The sequence below is a fragment of the Camellia sinensis genome, chromosome 10 (assembly GCF_055761805.1).
Source record: "Camellia sinensis isolate YWXY chromosome 10, ASM5576180v1, whole genome shotgun sequence".
Classification (NCBI taxonomy): Eukaryota; Viridiplantae; Streptophyta; class Magnoliopsida; order Ericales; family Theaceae; genus Camellia; species Camellia sinensis.
Window position 1 is genome coordinate 160,547,637 of NC_138970.1, and position 26,153 is coordinate 160,573,789.

The following is a 26,153-nucleotide window of genomic DNA, read 5'->3' on the forward strand; positions in this document are numbered from 1 at the left end:
ATTTGGTTCTCGTTTATTAGCGCTCTTTCTCTATGTATAGATATTTGTATCTTCAAATGTAAGATGAAATTACACGTGAAATACATTAGATAACTTGAAATACAATCTCACATATTTTCCAGCAGTTTAAGCTTTTGAATTCATTACTTAATCATGAGTTTCTCTTCAATCAAGCTAAAATATCACAACTTGCATTTATATCATATATACTTCATCATGTGGCACTCATCATACCATCATAAAACAAGAATTAACAAAAATTGGAGATATGCGATATGAACTTGGTCTTGTGTTCGAACTCCTAGTAAGCTTTTTATGATTGAGATTCATATATTTTTTTTTCTTCTCTTTTCTTGTATTTGATTGAGCGTCTAAAGAAGTGATGGGAAAACACTTTTTCAGTACTACAGGGACCCTACAAGTCACAAAATTTGCAAAAAAACACCACCCTTCTTTAACAAAACCTCAAAGAGAACCTTGAAAGCATTTATTTGCCTCTGGCTAAAAGAAATCTGTCTTTCCCGGGCAGAAGGGTAAGCATTGCAACTGACTTGATGTGACTCAAAAAGAAAAACAGAAAAAAAATAAAAAAAAAATTAAATGTCTAAAATCTCAACTGCTATTAGAAATCAACTTCGTCAAGTTCGGTGTAGAAAACCCTTAAACAAGAAGACTCCCAAGCCACCAATCGCCAACGTTAAAAGCAGAGAAAACCTAACAGGTTCAATGTCAGCAATTATGCTTTTCTTCTCTGTTGTTCTTGCTTGCCGTGACCGCTCTTTCACGGTCTCAGAAAAAAGGTTGCTGAGATTGTCTAGCTGATGCATGACTTGACGTTGTCCCCGAGCAATATTTGAGATCTGTTCAAAAAATAGAGTGAGCACAAACAGAGAATGAATGAATCAAGTCGATCAAAGTCGAGCAGCTCCAAAGTGGCACATGATGCATAGAAACCAATAAAATGATAATATAAAAGCCAATAATCTAATAACCAGATAAAAGATCAATGACAGAACAGTAAGCATCATTATCCCAAAACTATTTGTATCTAAGGATAGTATCATATATTAAGAAATTAAAAAAAAAAAAAAAATTTCAACATTTGCAATTTTTTAATTGATCTAAAAATCAGTTCTTCAAATGACAATGTTTCATTTTGAATATCATTTGTTAGTCAAATGATTAATCTTCATGAAGACACTTCAGATCGTGATAGGAGGATAATTTTAACTACATTACATGCGCTTAAAAAATTGTAAGATACTACCAGATCATTAGTATCAGATATTCATGCAATAGTTAAGCAGCAAGGTAATTATGGATGTTACAAACTTCAAATCACACTCAACTCAGCAACCCATGGTCCCAATTACTTGGGTTCAGCCATGTGTTAAAATCATTTTTAGTCTATGTAGTTGTGGAAAGTTGTTGGTGAGATGGCATGGTAGCCTTCTGGGAAGATGGTAGACACTAGACGCAAAGGAACAAAATTTCCAGTTCGCATTCAAACAGCAAAAAAATATTTTTGTTTCCTAAGAGACAAAAACAAAGCACTAGTAGACTAGTAGTATTTCCATAAAAAATTCAAATCCCATTGGAACATACTGAAAGGCATCAATGCATAGCGCAATAGACCGAATTTAGAAATTTTCATAAATTATTTTGCAAATTTTTTGACAAAAATTCATAAGGATGTATTTTACTATATTAATAAGTATTATTAGTAATATAGCATTGCTAATATTATTATTGTCTAAGTGGAATTTTGGCTCTTATTTTTTGGGATCTTACACACTTTATAAATCATTTACACTTGTATTTAGAAAAAAAAAAAAAAAGGGTGCATTATTTGACACACTTAATAACTTCTTAGGTCATAGCAACTCTGATTTTTTATTTTTTCACTTCTTGTTTTATGTTAATGTTTGCATAAATCTCAATTTGTTAATTTTCGGATTTTTTGCATTTAGATAGATTTATATTTATATTTCCAAACGTTTCTATTTTTTCTCTTCCAAAATGTTTACATGCAAATCAAAACACTGAATTTTTTTATTTTTTGATCTTTGGGCACAAGGCCATTGGAGGTGAGGGAAGTCACAGCAAAGGCAGTATCTGGAAAGAGTGGCATTTTTGAGCTCGCTGGAGGAAGAGGGTGGCTGAATGAAAGTTTCCCTATATAAGAAAGTCAAATCATGGGGGGCCAACTCATTCATGCATATTGCATATTGTCCTATGCCGGTTGCTCAACTCATTGTTTTGATAATCCAGAGGTGACTAAGTATGTGAACCAGTGGCCCATGGCCTTGTGGCCTAGTGGCATGGAAGCAGCACTTAGGTGCTTGTACGGGAGAGGTTGGGGGTTCAACTTCCCCTAAGAGCTAATCTAACAACTTACAATTGACTTTCGCCTATCAAAAAAGAAAAAAAAAAGTATGTGAACCAGTAGAGATCACTTGGTACAGCTTGATAGAAGTTACTCATAAGTTCTTTACTAGTCAGCACATTTAGAATAAACTGATGGCTTCCTTGGCCTTCAGTGTGAATTTTTATCCTTAAATTCCAGGAAACTTGCCACTATTAAATTGTTTATCAAATAGTAGGATCCGTAACTATTCAGAGACAACTCTTTTATCTAAGAATTAGATCATAGCAGAAAAGCTGTTGAGTGAACACTTGTATTAGAATATAAAACCTGCTCTAAACTAAGAACCAAGCGTAGTATGGCCCCGTTTGGTAGAACTGTGGGAAAGTGATTATAGCTTATAGTTTAACAGCTTATAGCTTATAACTGTGAATATAAGCTGATTTTTGACTTATAAATTAAGCTTCTCCTCCCCCACTCAAAGAATAAGTTGATTTTTAACTTACAAAAAGTTATAAGCTGTATTGTTAAGCTGAACCAAACACATCAAAATAGCTTAAATTAAGCTAAACGCTGAAATAAGCTAGAAATAAGCCCTACCAAACAGGGCCTATATGGAATTGAAGAACTTCAGAATATGGTTGAAGAACACACCCAAATATTTTAAATAATGGTTGAAAAATTTCCCTTTATATTCTTCTTCCAGAATAGTTTTTAGCTATTTCCAATTCATTTTTTCATTTTACTAGGAGTTACGTGACTTTTCAATTAGGGCAGATTTCATTTTTGCCCCTGGCTCTTAACACATCGCATAAATATATTGCAACCACTAAATGAACATGATGAATTCGAAAAAGATTACCTCTTCCATTAAGGGGGACTCCTTTGCTAACTGGGAGGAAGATGAAGAATTAGGCATGATAGGTCCGGTCAAGGAACCGTTGCCTAAACTAGAGATGAAGTAAGAAGTAGGTGCAGATCCATTGCAGGCTTCCGCTTGCAAAGGCATGTTTTGTGGGCTAGCAGAACCTCTCTTGTTGGCTAACTTGGAATTCAGTTCTTCAATCCGAGATGTAAACTCGTCCATCCGGTCATTCAGTGTGGAAATATGTTCCGACAGCTGTGTGATAGCTCCCTACGGAGAAAAGAGGGGGAAAAAAAAACAGAGAGTTCACTAACAAAGAACATTTACTAGCATAACTATACCACAGGAACAATTTAGTCTGAAAATTGCAGTAATTTTAGGGACTCGCAAAAAATCACCAATCACCTGATTTGTTAATGTTGCTTGTGATTCAGTTGTCCTCTCATCAAACCTTAGGTTTTTTTCAGAAAATCCAGTTATCTCGGATAGATTCTTGTCCCTTCGTGTTGAAAATGAATGTGACATACCACTGTTCAAACAAGAATATATCACAGTATTAGTTGGACAAGGCAACTGATTCTTAACGAAGGACAAATCAAATGTTGATGGGAAAGGGAAAAAATGGTGCACAACATATTTGCTACTCCATATCTACAAAATGAAAGTGCAAAATATCATTGGTAACACATCAAATTTTAGTGGCTTAATTAAGATATGTGCCCACTCTGAAAAAGGAATATTCTTGAAATTCAACAATTAGGGTCCGTTTGGATGGATGCGGCTTTCAAATATAGAGATTTGAAATTAAAAATATTAAGAGTAAGGAGTGTTACTAGAAAAAGCTAATACCCTAGTTAATTACATTTTGGAATACGTTCTGAAACAAGGTATGCTCTTGTTCCACAATAGTAAAGTTAGCGATCTGAATCAATTCCAAAAGTTTTTTCTAATATATTTCCTTAAAGTTTCCTTAGGAGTAAAAAAAATCAAATATAATGAACTAGAATCTAAGGTCAGTGAAGTCTTAACATGACAAAACGTTAAAAATGAGTCATAATGCTTATTGAAATGTGTTGCTTCTTGATTAATTTGTTGGGGGGGGGGGGGGGGGGGGGGGGTGGTGGTTTGGCTGGTTGTTAAAAGAAAAAATACTCCATACTAGAATACCTTAATTTCTTCTGATGTATACTATACAAGTCTACCCCATCGTATCTCAATTCACGTAAATTGCGGCATGATAGGGGTAGACTTGCTTGGTTAGGGAACAGGAATGGATTCTAGAACATATATAATTCTAAAAATAAATAAATAAATAAAGTGGGGTCAGATGGAACAAAGATTAAAACAAGCAAATAGAATTTCATAAGATCAGTTTGCAACCAACCAAGACACCAAAAAGAGAGAAACGGAAAACAGATGAGAGTCGAGGAAATTTATAATTAATCTCACAGAGACTTTGGAAAAGAAGATCCCAAATAAATATATTGACATCATCAAAGATAATAAAAATTAGAAATCAACAACCAACGTAGGCAAGAAAATGAATGACAAGAAGAAAAATTTTATGAACTATGCGTCAATTATATAGATGGCTCCCAACAGGATGGAACAGGGGATCAGGAACAGAGTTATCAGCTTCAAAGTAGCTGAAAATGAGTTGGCAACAAAAACAACAATGATTCATCCTTAGGAAACATACATATGATTCTCAAAATACTTAAATCTTAAGAAAATGAACAAGGTGGATTATGTCCCTACAGCCACACTAGAATGAATGTATGGAAAACATTACTATCCAGTGCATATACCAAAAATAGGATAAAATAAGGGTTAAAACATCGCACCTCTTGAGTTGCTTATTTCTCATGGCCACCCTCTCAGCTGAGGCTCGAAAAAGTGCTTCTTTGGGGCTTGTTACCAGCTCCTCATCTATGTTGAGCTTTGTTTTCAAGTCATCTGGTAATGCCTGTAGAACGATTAAATCAGGACAAGAGTGCATGAAAAGGCATCGCAAGCTCTGGAAGTTGTCATACCATAACCTCATTTACAAGCTTTTCCAGCTGTATTTGTTCTATATAAGTACGAGGAACGTATGAACCTTCTAATCCCAACTGCTCTGCCACAGACTTTACAACTAGACGATCTTTTCCTTGCACCTTTTATCAGAAAAGGAAACCATTTCAGTCAGAAGTTTTAGGTCTAGTTAATCCACATATTGGGTAACAAGCCAATAGGAGAGTTTAGAACAACAAAAATGAAATATAGGCTTCTCTGTAAGCCATTATGTTCTACATCATTATCCCAAGTATGTCCTTTTGCATACTGGGAGTAGGTGTACAGGTTGTGCATGAAATAATACATATGATGCATATCAGGTTTTATTTATTTATTTTTATAATGGTGCATATGGATTTTCTATTCTTATAGTGCTTGACAATTCTTGGAAAATGAACTCCAAAAAATAACTAAACTACTTCTCTTCTCACATCTAAATCCTCAATAGTGCTATTCTATTTTTGATTGGCACTAGGGTATCCGGATCAAAGCTTGACTAATCCCCAGGATGTCCAAATCAAAACTTGACTAATCCCCAAGGGTGCACAAGCCCTCGGCAAGGAGTTTTCTGCAAGTGCACCACGGTTAATTCAAGGGTTTTCTCCCAGTCCAATGGCCCCAAAGAATCGTTAACACCTAAAAGGTCCTGATCTCTGAACCTTGGAGGGAGCACACCCCCAAGACCAAGGCCTTGCCACCAGGCCAACGCCTTGGGGTTCGTGCTATTCTATTTTGAGTAATAAAGTATCAATTGTGTCTCTCACCTTTTACATGCAAACTGCTGTTTGAGATTACATGTGTGCAAGTGTCAAGATAATGAATATTGACAAAATTTATTTAAAAATTATTCAGAATAATGATTAAAATATATAAGTATTTAATATGCCCATTTCTATTGGCATCAATTTATGTTAACTTACCACTGAAGTGATTACCAAAGTAAATTACAAACAATAAATTAGACAAAAGTACATTTTCAATTCTTTAATAATTTGAAAGAAAAGAAGAATTGAATTCCCCAACCAAAGGAAAGAAAGATTGATGAACCATACATAGTAGCACAAACATGTTGATACGTGGTGAACAACCAACAAGACTTTTGCTACAGTGGATATCATATTGAATTGCTTCTAATTATCAGAACAAAACAATAAATGAAACGGAGACAATAAAATTATGGTGTATGATTTCATCTTGTACTCTCTAGTAATCAGATGAAAAAAAATCATGTACTACCTGAACATAATGGCGATTAAGTTGTTCTAGCCAATCAATTTTCACACACACCCTCTCATCGGAGAATGCATGGCTATTTCTTTTAAGGATAGCTGCAATTGTGTATCCCAAGGCCATCAAGCCACCAAGAAGCCGCACACTGACTTCAAAAGTTATTCTGGGTGATATGACAAATGGAGAATCTGTAACCCATTCCTGAAATCCAAGAGCGTAACCATACTGATCAGATAACACTATGCTAGTCTTTTCAGTCATATTTTTTTTATCAAAGTTTGCAGCAAATTCAGAGATCCAAAGAAAGGCTGATATCAAGCATAAAAGAAGAAATTGGTTGCAAATATAACAAAATCAATCCAAAGAGATTATTACCACGGAGATTGGTTAACATGCCACTAAGCAACTAATTCAACATGAGTTACAGATATAAACAAGATCATACAGTTACAATAACATATTATGTTATTCAATGTGAATGTAAAGCCCTCACCGCTTTATGTCCAAAAAAATAAATAATAACAAAAAAATTAATACATTTAAAGATTTTAACTTCTCCATTCCGTAACCAGAAAAAGAAATTGTTTTACTTTATAAAAATTGCTCAACAAAATCTCGTTTCAGTAACTCCTTTGTGTATATACAATACGTCTACAAATATCTCAAAATGAGTAAATACAAACTTAAAATTATATGCACATATCAGCAATCATTGCCATTACATTACAATAGAAGTAATATACATAACATGCAGTATTTTTACACAGTTTGCCATTTTCACAAAAAAATTGCTGCCTGTTTAAATCAGTTAAGGTAACATGAAAAAGAAAACAAATTTCTGATATGAATTCCTAAGGTACCAATTATTATGACCAAGTGGCAAACCTCAAACATGAGATTGTATTTTCCATCTTTGTTCCGCATCCTCAAATATGATTGGCATGATTCTGCATCTTCAGCAGGTGGAAGAAGATATATATCATAAGTCTGTTCCGTGGTTTCAGTGTGCACTTCCGACATGACAGCCTTGATTTGATCCACAGTCATTTTCTTTGATGACTACAATAAACAGGTAACAAATGTGTAGAAATAAATCTGTATTGCTCATTGTCGTTGCTGAAGAAATTTTGTAGCTAAAGTCATTGGCAAACAACATGAAAATAGAGAATATATGTGTGGAGAGAGAGAGAGAGAGAGAGAGAGAGAGAGAGAGAGAGAGAGGAGATCAAACCTTTAAAATGTAAGTAGGAGACTGGAACCCAGTGAATGGGTTGAGAGAGAGAGAGAGAGAGAGAGAGAGAGAGAGAGAGAGAGAAGAGGAGGAGAAGATCAAACCTTTAAAATGTAAGTAGGAGACTGGAACCCAGTGAATGGGTTGAGAGAGAGAGAGAGAGAGAGAGAGAGAAGAGGAGGAGAAGATCAAACCTTTAAAATGTAAGTAGGAGACTGGAACCCAGTGAATGGGTTGAACTTGTTGATGATTTTTATGTGCGCTGTCTTGAGATCTGGCTCAATAAAAGCCTTGTACATTGGATATACCTATGTCACAGAGTATAGCTGAGAACTTTTAGAGATGTTCCTCAAATTTTTTAAGAAAATTACGATGAGGATAGTAAAAAACCGTTTCAGATATCTGGTGGATTATTTCTTCTGGTTCTTGCCCAGCACGTTGTATGTCCCGTAATACCCGTTTAACAAGGTCAAAGTGAACTCCACCCCTAACAGATACTCGAAGATCCAGTAAAGGTCGCAATTTCTCACTCAAAGCATAGATACCCTCAATAATCACAATTCGGGAGCTTGGAACTTCGAGTGTCCTGCTACCAGCACATGCTTAAAATGAGTTTCAAAAACTAGTTCGTTTTGAGCAATGGACAATTTAATCAAATACTCAACCTTAAAGAACAACAAAGAAATAGAAAGGAAATGAAAGGGTTAGCTATAAAACATAATAAATTCAATAATGAAGGAAGAAAAAGAACAGCAAGGGCCAACTACATGAAACTAGAGTAGTGCACAGCAGAAAAGTCAAGGAGAGTCGTCAGATGATAATATATAGGGTAAACTATGCTGTACCCACCATGGGGCTAGGCCTGAAAACACAAAGCCTCCTTCATGTTTGTTCTGTGACACTGAACCCCCTTGTGGTGGCTACCAAATTGCAACCATCATATTTTCCGTACAATTTAACAGTGTGTGTGTCACACCCCATTCGTATGCGCTGATATTACAAAGAGGAGCCAAATTTGAACACATACCCCTCATACCTCTGTTAAAATTGACCATGATTCAAAAGCAAAACTATTAGTACTAAACTCATGCCTGCAAGGCCATTGGTGAAGTTGGCACCCCCAATTCTCCGGATGCATATTGAAATCCAAAAACCTGGGCTTCCCTTGCAACGCCACACTCCGATTATTCCCCATACACACACATGTATAGATAACTATGATGAATTTTCTCTTCCTAGTGCTCAGGAAATCGCATTTGTGGGACTGAGTTTGTCTTTTTAAATGTCTAACTTTCTCTCTCTTGGAGTTTATCTATCTATATATACATATATATCTCTCTAACTCTATCTATCTAATTATATGTATACGTATACACATAATTGTGATGAATTCTGTCTTTGTAGAGCTAACGAATTTGAATTTGTGGAACTGAGTTGTCTAGTGTCACCATGAAATTTTCTCTCTTGAGAAACCTCCATCTGGACAAAAACCAATAGAAGAAGAGGAATTGAAACATTGGGTCCAAAAGCAAGAGGCTACTCATGCATAGTAAAGATGCTATGGAGCAGAGACTCACATGGGAAGAAGCACATGAGCTTCTACACCCACCCCTAAGTGCCAAGTCAACCATTGTCATGATTGAGGACCAACAATTTCAAGAATATGATACAAGTAAATCCAGCAGGCAGTTTTTTTCCAGGACTCCGGAAAAGGAATTTCATAATTTGTTTTCGTAAAAAATTGTCATACACATGATTTGGAAATTTGTTTTGTTAAAATTTGTCATAAAAATATATCATCAAAATGGAATACAACTCTGGATGAACATTTTGGCTGTTAGATCCAGTTGCTGGACTGGAACATTGGTGCTAGGCCCCATTAGGAAAGAGGAAACTATTACTAAGTGGCAGAAGCATACTGTGATGTGGAAGAAGCTTCTTTACAATATGGATAGGCCTCACAGTTATGATCTTACATACTATTGTATCCACCAAGCCACCAAAAATGGAAATGATTGGAGAAATAAAAAGCCAAAAGAGAGAAGGGTGAGGAAGAGAGGTGGCCGGCCGGTGATTGTAACCGTTAGAAGTGGAGAAGGAGATATCAGGTTCGATAGGCTTCATAAACATATCAGGGTTATTTTTGTCTTCCTACGTTTTATGTTATGTCCGTTATTTTTTTCCGTTTGACCCCCACCACAATGGGTTGTTTAGTGTCACAAAAAAGGGGGTTAGGACGCTACGTGTATTTGGGCCTTAACTCTATGTTACGTGGACTCAGGGGTGTAACCGTAATATATAAAATGCAAAATTCATTAATGAAAGTGGATGCATTCATGTTCTAAACAAGGTCAGGTGACAAGGTACACTTTCTTCAATAAAAGTAGTGTCCTTGAGGAACAATGATAAAAATGGAAAAGAAAAAGATTGTTCGCCACCATTCAGTATGTTTTGAACAATAACCAAAAAAAAAAAAAAAAAAAAAAAGGGGTTCAAATGTAATTATTCTAATAACTCTCTATGGGAATACAACACACAAGAAAATTGGCAAAGGGAGGGAAGGGTAGCAGAAACATGAACTTTTAATCCAAATATAATCATATTAAAGATCAGTTTGTTTAAATAAATATTGCATCTTGTGTAAATATATATGAGACGTTCATAATATTAAATAAAGAACACAACCTGTATCCTGTGCGGGAACTAGACTTGAAATCATATATTGGAATTTCAACCTGCTTCCCTGCCTTTAGGTCATGGATATTCTTGAGCAATGTATCATAGTCTGTCAACCGTGGGTCTGTCCCAAAAAGATATTACACTAGTCAAAAGTCACATGGTCAATGTTTCAACTTTACTTCAGCAATGAAAGCAAATTTGAGAATTTTTTTGCAGTACATAAAATCTGGGAAAAATAAAAATTGGGCCATGTCAGTTTAGTAAAACACTGGTCAGTGCAATCTAGAATTTACCAATGAACATGTAACAAAGATATTCATGAAATTATGCAAGCCTTGGCTAAACATGTGACATTTCTCAAAAGAAAAGGAAAGAAAAACCACGACTATTCATCCATTAAATCGTAGTTTTGTTGGCAGTTGTTTTGATGCTTCATGTAACTGTCCAGTGACCACCTTTGATTTGCAGTGAAAAGCAAAAGTAGTGTTAATATTTAGCATTTTCTTAATATAAAAAATTTTCTAACTCTAAAATGCATGTCTATTTTAGCATAAACGTCACAATTAAACTCAACCACATTGTCAAGTATTATCCCTAGCCTATGGGCTCCTTACAGAATTTAAGTTTCATTCAGATCAAATAATTATTTCACAAAACCATCCTATTTAAATAATTTGGACACATACTGGTATTTCAGATTACACCTTCCAATTGGCAATCTAAAAGCATAGTAAAAACCAATAGATAGATGGGCACATAAGAGAGAGGGAATAAAAAAGAAATACAAACCTTCAAGGGAAAACAAAAGCATATTTCTCCAGGCCAGGAAAAACTTAAATTAAGAAACTCATTATTATTGAACAGTGAACACCATAAGGAATCCAATCAGGGATTCCTACCAAAAGAATCCAAAAGCAGAACCATAGAAAGAAGAGTTTACCATCAAAGTTGCCATCAATAATTCGACTAGAATCATTGTAGTTGTCCATTGATATGACAGCAACGCTGGGCATAAAGTTGAGTACCTTTTCAGTAAATACTGTCTTCCCAGCTCCGGAAGGACCAGCTAACCCTACTAATATAAGTCCATCATTCTTTTGGGTTAACAATTGGCATGCACGGATAACAACAAAGAAACCCTTCTCAAATGACAGATGATCTTGGAAAGCGGCAATCTCATAACGATCGGAATCTTTTCTCTTAACCACCCGTACTTGATCTTTCAAGAGGCCTGCCTTTAGCTTATTTGATTCAGCAGAAGTATCATGAGCCATAGCAAATATGTTACCTTAATCTGATAAAACAAAAACAGGATATGCAGTTATCTACCAAGATAATTTGCTTTGAAGCAAAGGAAACTAGGATGCATCATCATGTATTAAAGGATATCAATTGGTATGAGGTAACTCAGGCCCAATTGGGCTGCGATACCCTGGATTATCAAAAAAAAAAAGGGCATCAATCAATAGGATGTTGAACATCTCAGAGAAATGAAAATTCATTTCACATTTTGAACATCATTTCTTTGTGGAAGTGTTTCCATTTTAAGTGGAGAACTGCAATCACCAATGGGGTAAAAGTACATTCAAATTTAGATTAGTCATTAAAAATCTGAATGAGCTCATTTCTGACAAGAACAGAATGTGCAAAACATATCGACTGAGTGCTATATGACAAGAAGGCAATTATCCAACGTCACAAGCTATGAAACAAACAGGTACTAACTACATGCAGCATCAAAGCAATGATATAGACAGAAGCAACAAGGTCATGGCACTAAAATGACAAACCACATCTGTGGAACAATAATCTAGTTGAGCATTCTTTTCTCGTGGATTTAAGTACATGGAAAAGAACTGCAAAGCCATCACTGTAAGCATAACAAAGTGCTTGAGAGAAGCCATATAGATGTACATTCAGCCTTATACATCATAGGCTATCAGAGGAATGAGGCCAACAAATAATTGAAGTGAAAGGTGAACAATTTAACATTGCTCGTTTAAGGATTGAAAGAACAACACCCAGTTAAAGACCCAAAATTTAGTGAGCTGACAATGGAATAAACAAGGGCAAAAGTTTTAACCATAAAATTGGTGATTAGCCTCCATATTGATCTCAATCTGACTTAGTCATCCAGTTGCCAAAGAAATAAGCAAGCAGAATAGCTTAGATCATTAATCCATTTTACTCAACAGTTTCCACCATATTCATCCATCTTCTTTTGATGTCGAGGCAGAATTGATTTTTGTTTTTTAGAGAACTAATGGTGTATTACAATGAATGAAAATTTCCATTCAGCATCACCATATCCAAACACAAAGCAAGGTAACTTATCTACATTCAGAACCTAGAGAATAAAACAAATTATTAGGATTGTGTGAGCCGAGTATAGAAATTGCGCATTCGGCAAACAGAGCACTCCTAGGCCCATCATTGATGGGCCCAAGTTCAACCATGCCCACTGGATTACAGAGGTTCGATGCCGAGTAAATCCTTTCACCGACTAGGTGGCACGCCAAGAGGATAGTGCCGACAATCAAAGAACATTAATGCCGAGTACCAAGGACAATTCGGCAGGCTATCCTAATCAAAGTAGGCCCAAGCCATCCCTTTCCAAAGGTGTAATAGGGATGTGGGTCTTGACATTATGGTAATGATGATGATGATGATAAGAAAATCAAACTATGTGAAGAAATATCTACACAAGACCTCTATATATAGAAGGTTGTTAACTTTCTGAATAAAATTGTATATTCAGTTGTGTTTTAATACAATGTGTACATCTGATATACATAGCAATTCTAGACCCAATCCTAAATAGGAAACAAGAATAAACCTAAACTAATCCTAAATAAGAAACAAATAAACCTAAATCAATCCTAAATAGAAAACAATATTCACATAATATACACTATATTAATATTATTTTCACACCCCCGCTCAAGCTCAAGGTATTTGGGCAGAAAAAAATGAGAGTTTGCCAAAAAGAAATTGAAACCGAGTAGTGGTGTTAATCTTGGTAAAGAAGTCAGCAAGTTGCAAAGCCGAAGATACAAAAGGAAGTGAGATAGAACCAAACTGCAGATGCTGACGAACAAAATAACAATCAATCTCAAGGTGCTTGGTCCGCTCATGGAAAACAGTGTTATGTGCAATCTAAATAGCACTGCGGTTGTCACAATAGAGGGAGGTCGGACAAGACTGAGGGATGCCCAAGTCAGAGAGAAGACAACGAAGCCAGACAACTTCAGCAGTAGCATGAGCCATAACACGATACTCAGCTTCGGCAGTAGAGCGAGCAACAACAGTTTGTTTCTTACTTTTCTAAGAGATCAAGGAATTGCCAAGAAAAATATGGAAACCAGACGTGGACTTGCGATCAGTAACATCACCAGTCCAATCATAATCAGCATAGGCCACCAAATCCAGAGAGGAAGTAGAGGACAATAGCAAACTCTGAAATATAGTAACTCGGAGATAGCGAAGAATCCAAACCAAGGCAGCCCAATGTGTGGAACAAGGAGCAGAGACAAACTGGCTAACCACATGAACATCATATGCAAGATCAGAACGAGTAACCGTTAGATAGACTAAGCAACCCACGAGCTCTCGATAGAGAGTAGGATCATCCAGAAGAACACCATCAGTAGTGTTGAGCTTTACATTAAGCTCAATGGGGGTATTAGAAATCTTAGTGTCAGTAAGATCGGCACGATGAATAACCTCATTGGCATACTTGGCCTGAGAAAGAAAGTAGCCTTTAGGAGAATAAGCTACCTCAATACCACGAAAATACCGCAATGGACCCAGATCCTTCATTTCAAAGGTGCGGAAAAGATGCTGTTTGACCTCAGATATAGTAGAAAAGTCAAAACCAGTGATGATCATATCATCCACAAACAGTAAGAACGTAATAAATCCAGTAGAGGTGTGGAGAAGAAATAAAGCAGAGTCTTGGGCACAAGGATAAAACTCAAGCTCAGTAATAGCAATCTGAAAGCAATCATACTAAGTGTGAGGAGACTGCTTCAAACCATACAGAGCATGCCAAAGGCGACAAACTTGTCCAGAGAAACGATGAAGGCCAGGGGGAGGACGCCTGTAAACCTCCTTAGTGGGATGGCCATTAAGAAAAGCATTTTTAACATCAATCTAATAAAGAGGCCAAAAATGAACAGCAGTGACAGAAATCAAAGTACGGACAGTAGTCATCTTGACAACAGGAGCAAAGGTCTCCTCATAATTAATATCATACTCCTGTGCTGTGAGAAACCTTTGGCAATCAAACGGGCTTTGTAGCGCTCACGAGAACTATCAGAATGAGTCTTGACTTTATAGACCCATTTGCAACCAATCAGAATCTTACCAGCAAGCAAAGGAACCAACTCCCAAGTATTAGTTTTCTATAAAGTAGACAACTTATCATCCATAGCTTGAACCCAATGAAGATCCTGGCAGGCCTCCTTGTAAGACTGAGATTCTGAAAAAAAGTGAATAGCAGGAAAAAAAAGTACGATAGGAAACAGAAAAACATGTATTAGACCAATGCAACTTGTTTGGAGGATGATGCGCTCAAGTAGGATATCGGTGTGCAGCAGGATTAGAGTCGTCAGAAACAGGAGGATCAGCAACAGGGGCAGAGAGACAACCGTTGGAGGAGGAGCCTTGCGACGAGAATAAACTAACAGCGGAGGAGGAGAAGAAACCGAAGGAGGAGAAGCAGCTGGAGGAGAAGATGGAACAAGCTCAGGAGGAACTGTAGAGATGTACTCATCAGACGAGACCTCGGAAGGAAACGGATCAATATGAACCAAATTCTCTTTGGAAACAAGGGCGATGAGAGGAGGAAACTAAAAATAAGGTAGACGTTCGAGAAAAAAAACATAACGGGAGACATAAAGACGACAGGTAACAGGGTCGTAATACCGATAGCCTTTCTGAGTAGGACTATAACCCAAAAAGACACAGAGGACAGACTGGGCACTAAGTTTGCTCCTATCTTTGCGGGGAAGAAGAACAAAACAGGCAGACCCAAACACACGAAGGAGGGAGTAGTTAGGAATTTGGGAGAACAAAGCCTCATAAGGAGACCGGCCAGAAAGAAAAGGAGTAGGCATGCGGTTAAGAAGAAAAGCAGCAGTAAGAATTGTCTCCCCCTAGAATGGAGCCGGAACTAAAGCAAAGAGAAGAAGAGACCTAGCTGTCTCAAGGACATGACGGTGTACGCCCGGTTCGACCATTTTGGACAAGTATATCTGTATAGGAAGTTTGGTAAATGGTGCTCAAATTGGCCAAATACTCACAGAACTTATTTTTAAAATATTCCCCACCCAAGTCAAACCTCAACACTTTAATTGTAGACCCAAACTAAGTAGTAATCATAGACTGAAATGTACGGTATATCTGATAGAAATCGGACTTATGAGTCATAAGATAAACCCAAGTGTAACGGGTGCAGTCATCAACAAATGAGACATAATATGCAGAACTCCCTTTGGTGAAAACAGGAGAAGGGCCCTAAACATCAGTATGAACTAAAGAAAACGGTGTATCAGATATGGAAGTACTTTTACGAAAAGGTAAGGCTGTTATTTTGGCAAGTTTACACCTCTGACATTCAATAAGTTCATTAGGAGAAACTTTACCCAATATACCTGACTGAGCTAAAGACCATAAGTGGTCAACAGACAAATGTCCTAATCTAGAATGTCACAAGTAGAAAGGAATGGATAGAGAATCTAATTGAAAAGAGGAAAAAGCAGTTGGAGAAATTGTTATAAGCAGATGCAAGCTCTGCAACATACAGAGCTCTCCAACTCTACAGTCAGTCCCAATCTGCTGCTTGGACATCTGATCTTGCACAGAACAGATAGAAGAAGAAAAAATAACATCAAAGCCGGAGGCATCAAGCTGACTAAACTAATAGATAACTGAAGAACATAAATGACAGATGGAATAGAAACAACAGACATAACAGACAGTAAGACAGACCCAACAGATATAATAGACATACTAGACCCATTAGCAGCATTAACAGTAATAGGAAAAGGAAGGGGAGTACAATTTTGAAGTAAGATGAGATGGGGAGTCATATGATGAGAGGTACCAGAGTCAAAAATCCAGACAGACGAAGAGATACCTGAAGAAGACCTAAGTAAACCTAAATGAAGAGAGAAAACAATGGAGGTAGATGGGGATCGCTGGGAGGTAGATAGTGTATGCTGAAGCTGACTAATTTGAGCACTCAAGGAAGCCAAGTCAGGATCAGGAGCTGGAACATAAGCAATAGAACCGGCGGAAGCCTGAAAATTACTCGGAGAAGAAGAGCAAAACTAGGTCTGAGACTGCTAAGAAGACAAGCCAGACAGACATCCCTTTTTGGGACAGTGATACTTCCAATGGCCCCTCTGATGGCAAAAGGCACACTCATTCGGAGCTAGAGACATCATAATAACCAGAAAGCTAAGGGGTTCAAGTGCAATAAACCCTAAATAGCCAAACCAGGGAAAGGATAATAAACAAAAATCTGATGAGGCAAAATCAAATAAACCAATACCAGATGGGTCAAATATGACCAAACAGAACTAGAAAAGGAGTTGCGTAATTCCCCAAAACAGATGTAGCGAACCAGAGAAGAGATGGGTCAACCAAGAGAGATAATACCTCAGATGGGTCACGCAATCTGACCTAAAACCAGTGAGAGAGAGAAAGCAGACCGTCGCAAGAACCAGATGGGTCAATATGCTGTCGGATTGCAATTCTGGTGACAAATACAATTTCAATGAACACCCAATGGCAGCAAAACAAACACTAAAGATCCAGACAAATTACGATGACTAGGCGAACCAAACGAAACGACCACACGAAGTACCCAACTGAGATGGGTCGACTTCTTGAGACTAGAGATCAAAATCAGAGATGACTGCTAGGGTTTTGAGTCCTTCAGGTTTCGAACCAATCTCTGATACCATGTTAACTTTCTGAATAAAACTGTACATTCAATTGTGTTTTAATACAATGTGTACATTTGATATTGCTGAAAATTTGTGTTAATGCATATAATAAGATAGTGGCATATGATAGTGGTGTTGGTGGTAGATAGTGGCATGTATAGAATATGATAGTGGTGTTGGTGGTAGATAGTGGCATGTATAGAATATGATAGTGGTGTTGGTGGTAGATAGTGGCATGTATAGAATATGATAGTGGTGTTGGTGGTAGATAGTGGCATGTATATAATATGATAGTGGTAGATAGTGGTAATATATAATATGTAAGTGGCATATAATGGGTTATAATGATGTTTGTAATATCTCCTATATAAGGAGTGTCATTTGGTCTTGTAAAATAAGAAGTTTTGAATATAATAGAAATATATTCCTTCTTCCTCATATTTTCGGAGTTCTTCTTCCTCATATTTTCTAAGTTGGTATCAGAGCTACAAAAAACACAGCAGCCCTAAAACCGTCATAGCCATGTCGGAAGTCACGTCCGAAACCACTTCAACCCCTGCCGCTGCCATTCCGTTGAAAACATCAAACTCTCACTCTGTCCAAATCACCACCATCCGCCTAAATGGTGATAATTTTCTCCGCTGGTCACAATCTGTCCGGATGTATATCCGTGGGCAAGGAAAGATCGGTTACATCACTGGTGACAAGAAGGCTCCTGCTGTTAATGATCCGCTGTTCGACAGTTGGGACGCTGAAAACTCCATGGTTATGACATGGTTGGTCAATTCCATGGAGGAGGATATAAGCTCTAATTACATGTGCTATCCTACTGCACAAGAATTGTGGGATAATGTTAGTCAGATGTATTCTGACTTAGGAAATCAATCTCAAGTTTTCGAATTAACTTTGAAGTTGGGAGAGATTCGTCAAGGAGATGATTCCGTCACCAAATATTTCAATTCGTTGAAAAGGTTGTGGCAGGATCTTGACATCTTCAACACATACGAATGGAAATCGGTTGACGACTGCAACTACCACAAGAAAACTGTGGAAGACAGCCGTATTTACAAGTTTCTTGCCGGCCTCAACATTGAGTTCGATGAAGTGCGAGGAAGAATTATTGGCAGACCTCCTCTCCCATCCATTGGCGAAGTATTTGCCGAAGTCAGAAGGGAAGAGAGCCGAAGGAGCGTCATGCTTAAGAAAAAAGGTACTGGTGAATCAATTGAAATTTCTGCTTTAATTAGCGATGCTGCGGCCAACAAGGCTGCAAATTACCAGCGCAGGTTTGATGATAAGCCACGGGTCTGGTGTGATTTTTGCAACAAGCCTCGCCATACACATGAAACGTGTTGGAAGATCCATGGCAAACCTGTCAACTGGAAAAGCAGCAAACAAGGAGAGAAGAATCGTGGCTTTCCTACCGCTAATGAAGCCGATTCAGGTCCCTTCAACAAAGAGCAGATTGATCAACTCTTAAAGCTGATAAAATCCAACTCCTCATCCGGTACTCCTAGTGTTTTGTTGGCACAAACAGGTAGAAATCTTAAAGCCTTCTCTTGCCTAAACTTCTCTCCGTGGATCATAGATTCCGGTGCCTCCGATCACATGACTAGTTTTTCCCATTTATTTAGTACCTATTTCCCTTGTTCCGGTCATGACAAAATCAGAATAGCCGATGGTAGTTTTTCACCTATTGCAGGAAAAGGATTTATTAAACTAACTGAGAAAATTAATCTCAATGCTGTTCTTCACGTCCCCAACTTAGCCTGTAACCTTTTGTCTGTCAGTAAACTATCTAAGGATTCTAATTGTCGTGTTACATTTTTTGAATCCCATTGTGAATTTCAGGACCAAAACTCGGGGATGATGATTGGGCGTGCTAGGATGCTTGAAGGTCTTTACTACTTTGATGAAGTACCTGTTAGTAATAAAAAAGCTCAGAGCTTTAATAGTACTAGTTCAATCTCTGTTCGAGAAAAAATAATGCTATGGCACTATAGGCTAGGACATCCTAGTTTTCTTTATCTGAAACATTTATTTCCAGAATTATTTAAAGGGATTGATTGTTCTTCTTTTCATTGTGAAAGTTGCATTTTTACAAAATTTCATCGCTCTACTTATTTGCCAAAACCTTACCAGGCTTCCAAACCTTTTTATTTGATTCATAGTGATGTTTGGGGCCCTTCTAAAATCACTACTCTTTCTGGTAAAAGATGGTTTGTTACATTTATTGATGACCATACCCGCTTATGTTGGATTTATTTGATGAATAAAAAATCTGACGTGAAAAATTTATTCACAAATTTTTACAATATGATTGAAAACCAATTTCAAACCAAAATTGGTATTTTACATTCTGATAATGGAACAGAATATTTCAATGAGCAGTTGGGTGAGTTTTTGGAAAAAAATGGAATTTTTCATCAATCTACATGTCGGGATACCCCTCAACAAAATGGCATTGCAGAACGAAAAAATAAACATCTACTTGAAGTAGCACGTGCTATAATGTTTTACATGCATGTTCCTAAATATTTATGGGGTGAAGCAATTTTAACAGCCTCTTATTTGATAAACAGGATGCCTACAAAGGTGTTAACATACAAAACGCCTTTCGATTGTCTCAAAACTTTTTTTCCTGACACGAGGTTGTTTTCTGATTTACCCGCCAAAGTTTTTGGATGTACTGCCTATGTTCATGTTCCTAGTCAGTTTCGTTCAAAACTTGACCCCCGTGCTATAAAATGTGTTTTTTTGGGTTATTCCTCAAACAAAAAGGGGTATAAGTGTTTCGACCCTCAAACCAAGAAATTTCATGTGAGTATGGATGTGTCATTTGTGGAAACAAAATCCTATTTCCCCAACACTTCTCTTCAGGGGGAGACAAGTGGAGTAGAAGACCGTTTTTGGGATATTTCTATCCCGCTCCCCAATGTCATTTATCCTACACAAAAACCACATCTATCTGATAATGATCACTTAGGAGAACCAAGTTCTATGGTGCCTAGTCAAGAAGATTCTTGTTTAGGGGGAGAAGTACTACAAAATGATCTAAATCCTGAGCTTCAGGTTTATACTAGGAAGCGATTTCATCTGAGGAATAATGACCCGAATGTCCATCCTAATGACCCGAATGTCCACCCGAGTTCTGGCATCGAAATTTTAGGTAATCCTATTCCTTCTATTTCTGACCTTGATGTTCCTATAGCAATTAGGAAAGGTGTCCGAAATTGCATTAAACATCCTATTGCAAATTACCTCTCCTATCAAAGACTGTCTAAAAACCATAGAGCTTTCACATCTAGGATTTCACACTTGTTTGTTCCAAGGAATATACAGGAAGCATTGGATGATCCGAATTGGAAATTAGCAGTCATGGAGGAGATGAATGCTTTAAGGAGAAGTGGTACTTGGGAGATAGTTGATCTACCCAAAGACAAGAAAACAGTTGGGTGTAAATGGGTGTTTACGATAAAATGTAACGCAGATGGAAGCGTTAAGAGATACAAGGCGAGACTGGTGGCTAAAGGCTTCACTCAAACTTATGGGATCGACTATCAGGAGACGTTTGCTCCTGTTGCTAAAATAAATTCCATCAGAGTACTGTTATCTCTTGCAGTAAATTCAGATTGGCCTCTACATCAACTTGACATTAAAAATGCATTTCTCAATGGTGATCTTGAAGAGGAGGTGTTCATGAGCCTACCGCCGGGATTTGAGCAGAGACTTGGAAGCGACAGAGTATGCAGATTGAACAAGTCATTATACGGACTCAAACAATCACCAAGAGCATGGTTTGAACGCTTTGGGAAGGCAGTTATCAGTTGTGGCTTCTCGCAGAGTCAAGCAGATCACACAATATTTTATAAACATTCAAAAAACAGTAAAATTGCAATTTTGATTGTTTATGTTGATGACATCATTTTAACTGGTAATGATGAAGCAGAGTTAGCAGCCCTCAAAGAGAAACTCGCAAAAGAATTTCACATTAAGGATCTGGGAGCCCTCAAGTATTTCCTCGGAATGGAATTTGCAAAATCCAAGGAAGGTATATTCGTTAATCAGAGAAAATATGTTCTTGATCTCCTTGGAGAAACAGGTATGCTTGGTTGTAAGATGGTGGAGACTCCGATCGAGCCTAACTTGAAGTTACAAGCTGCTAAGGCTGAAGAAGTCAAAGAGAGGGAACAATATCAGCGACTTGTCGGGAAATTGATTTACTTGTCTCATACGCGGCCTGATATTGCCTTTGCAGTCAGCATGGTAAGTCAGTTCATGCACTCACCAGGGGCAGAGCACTTTGAGGCCGTTTATAAGATCTTAAGATATTTGAAAGGAACTCCAGGGAGAGGCTTACTGTTCAAGAAACATGGACATCTTCAAGTTGAAGTATACACAGATGCAGACTGGGCAGGAAGTGTTACAGACAGGAGATCAACATCCGGATACTGCTCCTTTGTAGGTGGGAACCTAGTTACATGGCGGAGTAAAAAACAGAATGTGGTAGCTAGAAGTAGTGCAGAAGCAGAGTTCAGAGCTGTTGCCCATGGAATCTGTGAAGTAATGTGGATTAAAAGAATTCTTGAAGAATTAAAGCTTTCTCACCCGACACCTATGAAGGTCTATTGTGACAACAAAGCAGCTATATCTATAGCTCATAATCCAGTTCTACATGATCGCACAAAACATATAGAAGTGGATAAACATTTCATCAAGGAGAAAATCAATGCTGGCATAATCTGTATGACCTACCTTCCAACAGGTGAACAATTAGCTGATGTGCTAACGAAGGGACTACACAAGAAGCAATTTGATAAGCTGACTAGCAAGCTGGCTATGGAAGATATCTTCAAACCAGCTTGAGGGGGAGTGCTGGAAATTTGTGTTAATGCATATAATAAGATAGTGGCATATGATAGTGGTGTTGGTGGTAGATAGTGGCATGTATAGAATATGATAGTGGTGTTGGTGGTAGATAGTGGCATGTATAGAATATGATAGTGGTGTTGGTGATAGATAGTGGCATGTATAGAATATGATAGTGGTGTTGGTGGTAGATAGTGGCATGTATATAATATGATAGTGGTAGATAGTGGTAATATATAATATGTAAGTGGCATATAATGGGTTATAATGATGTTTGTAATATCTCCTATATAAGGAGTGTCATTTGGTCTTGTAAAATAAGAAGTTTTGAATATAATAGAAATATATTCATTCTTCCTCATATTTTCGGAGTTCTTCTTCCTCATATTTTCTAAGTGATATATATAGCAATTCTAGACCTCATCCTAAATAGGAAACAAGAATAAGCATAAACTAATCCTAAATGGGAAACAAATAAACCTAAACCAATCCTAAATAGGAAACAATATTCACATAATATATACTATACTACTATTATTCTCACAAAGGTAACTAGAAGAAGAAACATATGCATAATCACCCTAGCTTGCTATCCTCTTTGAATACCTAACTCATTTTCTCTCTCAACCAATGTCTGACTTGACCGTCGGAGTGCTAATTCCAGCATCCCCGGCCAGAGTGCCACTTGTTTCAGACACCAGAGTGAGGATCCAACTAAGGTCTATTTGGGGCGAAGGAGTATTGCAAATCCGCCCCTCACAAGGGTAAAAATGGATATGTCAGCGAACAACCAAAAATTAGCACATTAGAGCATATCAGTACATCTACATCCTTTCTATAAAACACTACGATGATGTACCTCCATTCAAATTAAATAACATGAACTGTAGTAGTTATCTACATGCAAGGCCTTAAAGAATCATAACAAAAGGTTCTTAGCAACTAAATTCATGGCAAATTCCTATGGCTATACTCCAACAAGATTGGTACTGTCAACAATCAATACTTACCCATAGCCATCGTCTTACTGCTATAGGTCACATATTATAAATTCATAATTATGATATTCAATCCTAGAACTTGCATGTGCACTTGATATTCCAAGATTTGTATCAAAAACAAATACCATCTTTCTTCTGTACTTCATAAACAGAAATTTACCATACACACATAATAGAACTCAGACATAAATTTCCAATCCCTAACAGAGATAAATTTCACATTTTTTAACAGTCATTTGAAGACATCAAATTTTTTTTAAGGGTTAATTACACTAATTTACACTATAGTCCCAATCTTTTAATTGCTCTACTTTGATCCCCAAAGTATGCGATCTACACTTTAGTCCGTAAAGTCCGTGTCTTTCAAAATCAATAAAATTTTATATGAAGTCTCAACAAAACCAAAATGACAAAATACACGCGTAGTCTCAAGGTATGCATTTTGTAACAATTTGGTTATTAGAATACCCGTTTTGTCACTTTCTTATATTTTCGTCCCCAATCTTCTAATTCTGTTGTATTTTTCTCGTAAAAATCCAAAATTACCCCTAGTAACTGCGCTGACATCAGGGACTAAACAGATTGTATATTTTGATAATCAAAATGGAAAAATTAAAAAATTGAAGACTAAACCAAACCCATATTTGAGGATCATGGTGCAATTAACCCTTTTTAAAATTTTACAATGCCATCACCGTTTAACAAAGATAACCCAGAAACTAAAATCAGAGAAACCACATGCCCAGGTAAGATATCACCAAAAAAAATCAATTCTACACAAACAAAAGCCAAAAAAAAAAGAGAGTTCACCGTACGTTTTCATGACTCATTCCGATCTAATGCACATACACCCATTAACGTAAACAAAGAAACAGAAATCAAACGAATCATAAACTAAGAAACACCCATTACATAAATGGGAATCCCAACAAAAACCCAGATGATAAAATGGATCAAAATCAACACAATGTGTAGAGGAAGATACTAACCGAGTCACACACAATGAGTTCAGCAAGAAAACCGTATCTCTGCTCATTTGTGTAGGGTATATATATATAAGTATTGTGTATATACAGATATATTAAAATTTCTTTCTCTGTTTGTTTACTTTTCCTTGAATGGAAGGGAATGTGATTTTCCGCGATTTTTTTGGGGGGAGGACCTGTCACGGAATTGAAAGAACCCTCAAAGAAAGAGGACTTTGAAAAACAATATATATATTTTTTAAATTTATCATTGCATTTTATTCATCACCGGCTCAGCGTCACTGATCGCAACCTTTTTGTTTGAATTATGATGCGCTCATACAAATTAATTATTGAAATTATTTTGTGACATTTTTATGAAGATTTGCAATAATTATTTTCTTTTTTTGCTTTGAATTATTTTTTTTCAATAATATTTTCATTCATTTTTAAGTTTGTTTTGGGTTTTCAAATGAAGATGTATAATTATATATATTTCTCCTCTTAATTTAGTGGATACATCATACCTAGCTTTTTAACGGGCTAAGCCAAGCTAAATAGTAAGCTGTAAATTTTATTTAAAAATTTATTAAATTTTAAAATATGTTCAAATTTAATATGTTTATATAATAAGCTTCAAACAAACTTTTAATAAATTATTTTAGATATGGTTTATAAGTTGACTTTCTTATTTATTATGAAAAGACTTTAAAAAAATTTTAAAAAAATGATGTAACCTAAATAAATTAATAAGTCAGGCCTTTTTGAGAATAGATTTTTTAGTAATTTTTTGATTTTTTAGCTAAAATATAGTGTAAAAAAAATTAGTATGTTTGAAATGACTTTTTGATTTTTTACGAAAAGATGTACAAAAAGTAAAGTGAAAATGAGATTTTTGACTTTTTACTATAGGTTGTTATTTTTAGGCTTCTTTTGAGAAGTGATTTAGCTTTTTGATTTTTTGACTTTTTTAGCTATTTTAGCCTAAGGCTAAAAAGCCTGATTTATGAAGGACTTTTGACTTTTTTAATTTTTTTGTGAGAGAAATAATGTAATGATTATGAGTTAGATGTGATGTTTTGTCTTATTAAACTAAAAAACTTATTTTATTTTTTGTGACTATTTTAGCCAAAAAATTCTCAAACCCAACTTTCCAAACATAAGTTAAATAATTTTTAAAATTTTTGACTAAAACCACCAATATAACTAACTTTTTTAATACTACCCAAAAGTTGATTTTTTACGGCGCATGTAAATTTAATGAACGAAATTATAAGTTATTTATGTTTAATTTAGCCTCCGTTTGGGAAGTGGGTTGGCTTTTTGGCTTTTTTAGCTATTTTAGCCTGGGCTAAAAAGCTTAGTTTGGGAAGGGCTTTTTGGCTTTTTGGCTTTTTTGACTTTTTTTGTGAGAGAAAAGTGTAATGATTATGGGTTAGATGTGATGTTTTGTTTGTTATGGCTAAAATAGCCTGTTTTGTCTTTTGTGGCTATTTTAGCCTCAACCCACTTGCCAAACACCACCTTAACAAGTTTTCTATTCAAACTTTATTTAACACCCTACTCATACCTATTGAATAATGCAAGATACTACTATATATATATGTATTCCTAAAATAGTACATATGTTATGTTTTTTTATAAGAATACCTCAAAATTTTATAATATAAATTATAGAATGGTATAACTTTTTTATTACAAAAATATTTTTGTTACTCATAACAAAAAAGCATTCATAATTTTATTATAAAAAATGACTTTCTTAATTACAATTAACTAGGTAAATTATACTTTTCATCTTTTAATATTTATATTAATTCCATTTTGATCCCTCGCATTTTAAATTTTCAATTAAACCTTCAGGTTTCAACTCATGTTGCAATGTGATTTTCGCCCACTATTTAAAATTTAAGTAAAAATAAAGCATAAACAAACAAGGG

The 26,153-nt window shown here is 36.3% G+C and overlaps 1 protein-coding gene across 1 annotated transcript; it reads right to left on the reverse strand.

The window, feature by feature from the left end:
• Positions 1 to 319: 319 nt before the first annotated feature.
• On the reverse strand, positions 320 to 24,508 carry LOC114268192 (inorganic pyrophosphatase TTM2). The gene is made up of 12 exons (XM_028209304.2): positions 24,238 to 24,508; positions 11,366 to 11,719; positions 10,432 to 10,546; positions 8,137 to 8,332; positions 7,941 to 8,054; positions 7,401 to 7,574; positions 6,522 to 6,716; positions 5,264 to 5,386; positions 5,075 to 5,196; positions 3,636 to 3,759; positions 3,228 to 3,500; positions 320 to 860 (listed from the first exon to the last, which is right to left on the reverse strand). The coding sequence occupies exons 2-12, from the start codon at positions 11,697 to 11,699 to the stop codon at positions 639 to 641; spliced, it is 1,992 nt and encodes a 663-aa protein (XP_028065105.2). The 5' UTR covers positions 11,700 to 11,719; positions 24,238 to 24,508; the 3' UTR covers positions 320 to 638.
• Positions 24,509 to 26,153: the final 1,645 nt, after the last annotated feature.

What these genes read in the sequence shown, in the direction of transcription:
- LOC114268192 (XM_028209304.2), bottom strand. Translation starts at nt 11,699, where the DNA reads ATGGCTCATGATACTTCTGCTGAATCAAATAAGCTAAAGGCAGGCCTC. An exon ending in AGTTCCCGCACAGGATACAG is followed by an intron (nt 8,333 to 10,431) that starts GTTGTGTTCTTT and finishes TGCTGGTAGCAG; the next exon opens with GACACTCGAAGTTCCAAGCT. An exon ending in TCCACCAGATATCTGAAACG is followed by an intron (nt 8,055 to 8,136) that starts GTTTTTTACTAT and finishes TCTGTGACATAG; the next exon opens with GTATATCCAATGTACAAGGC.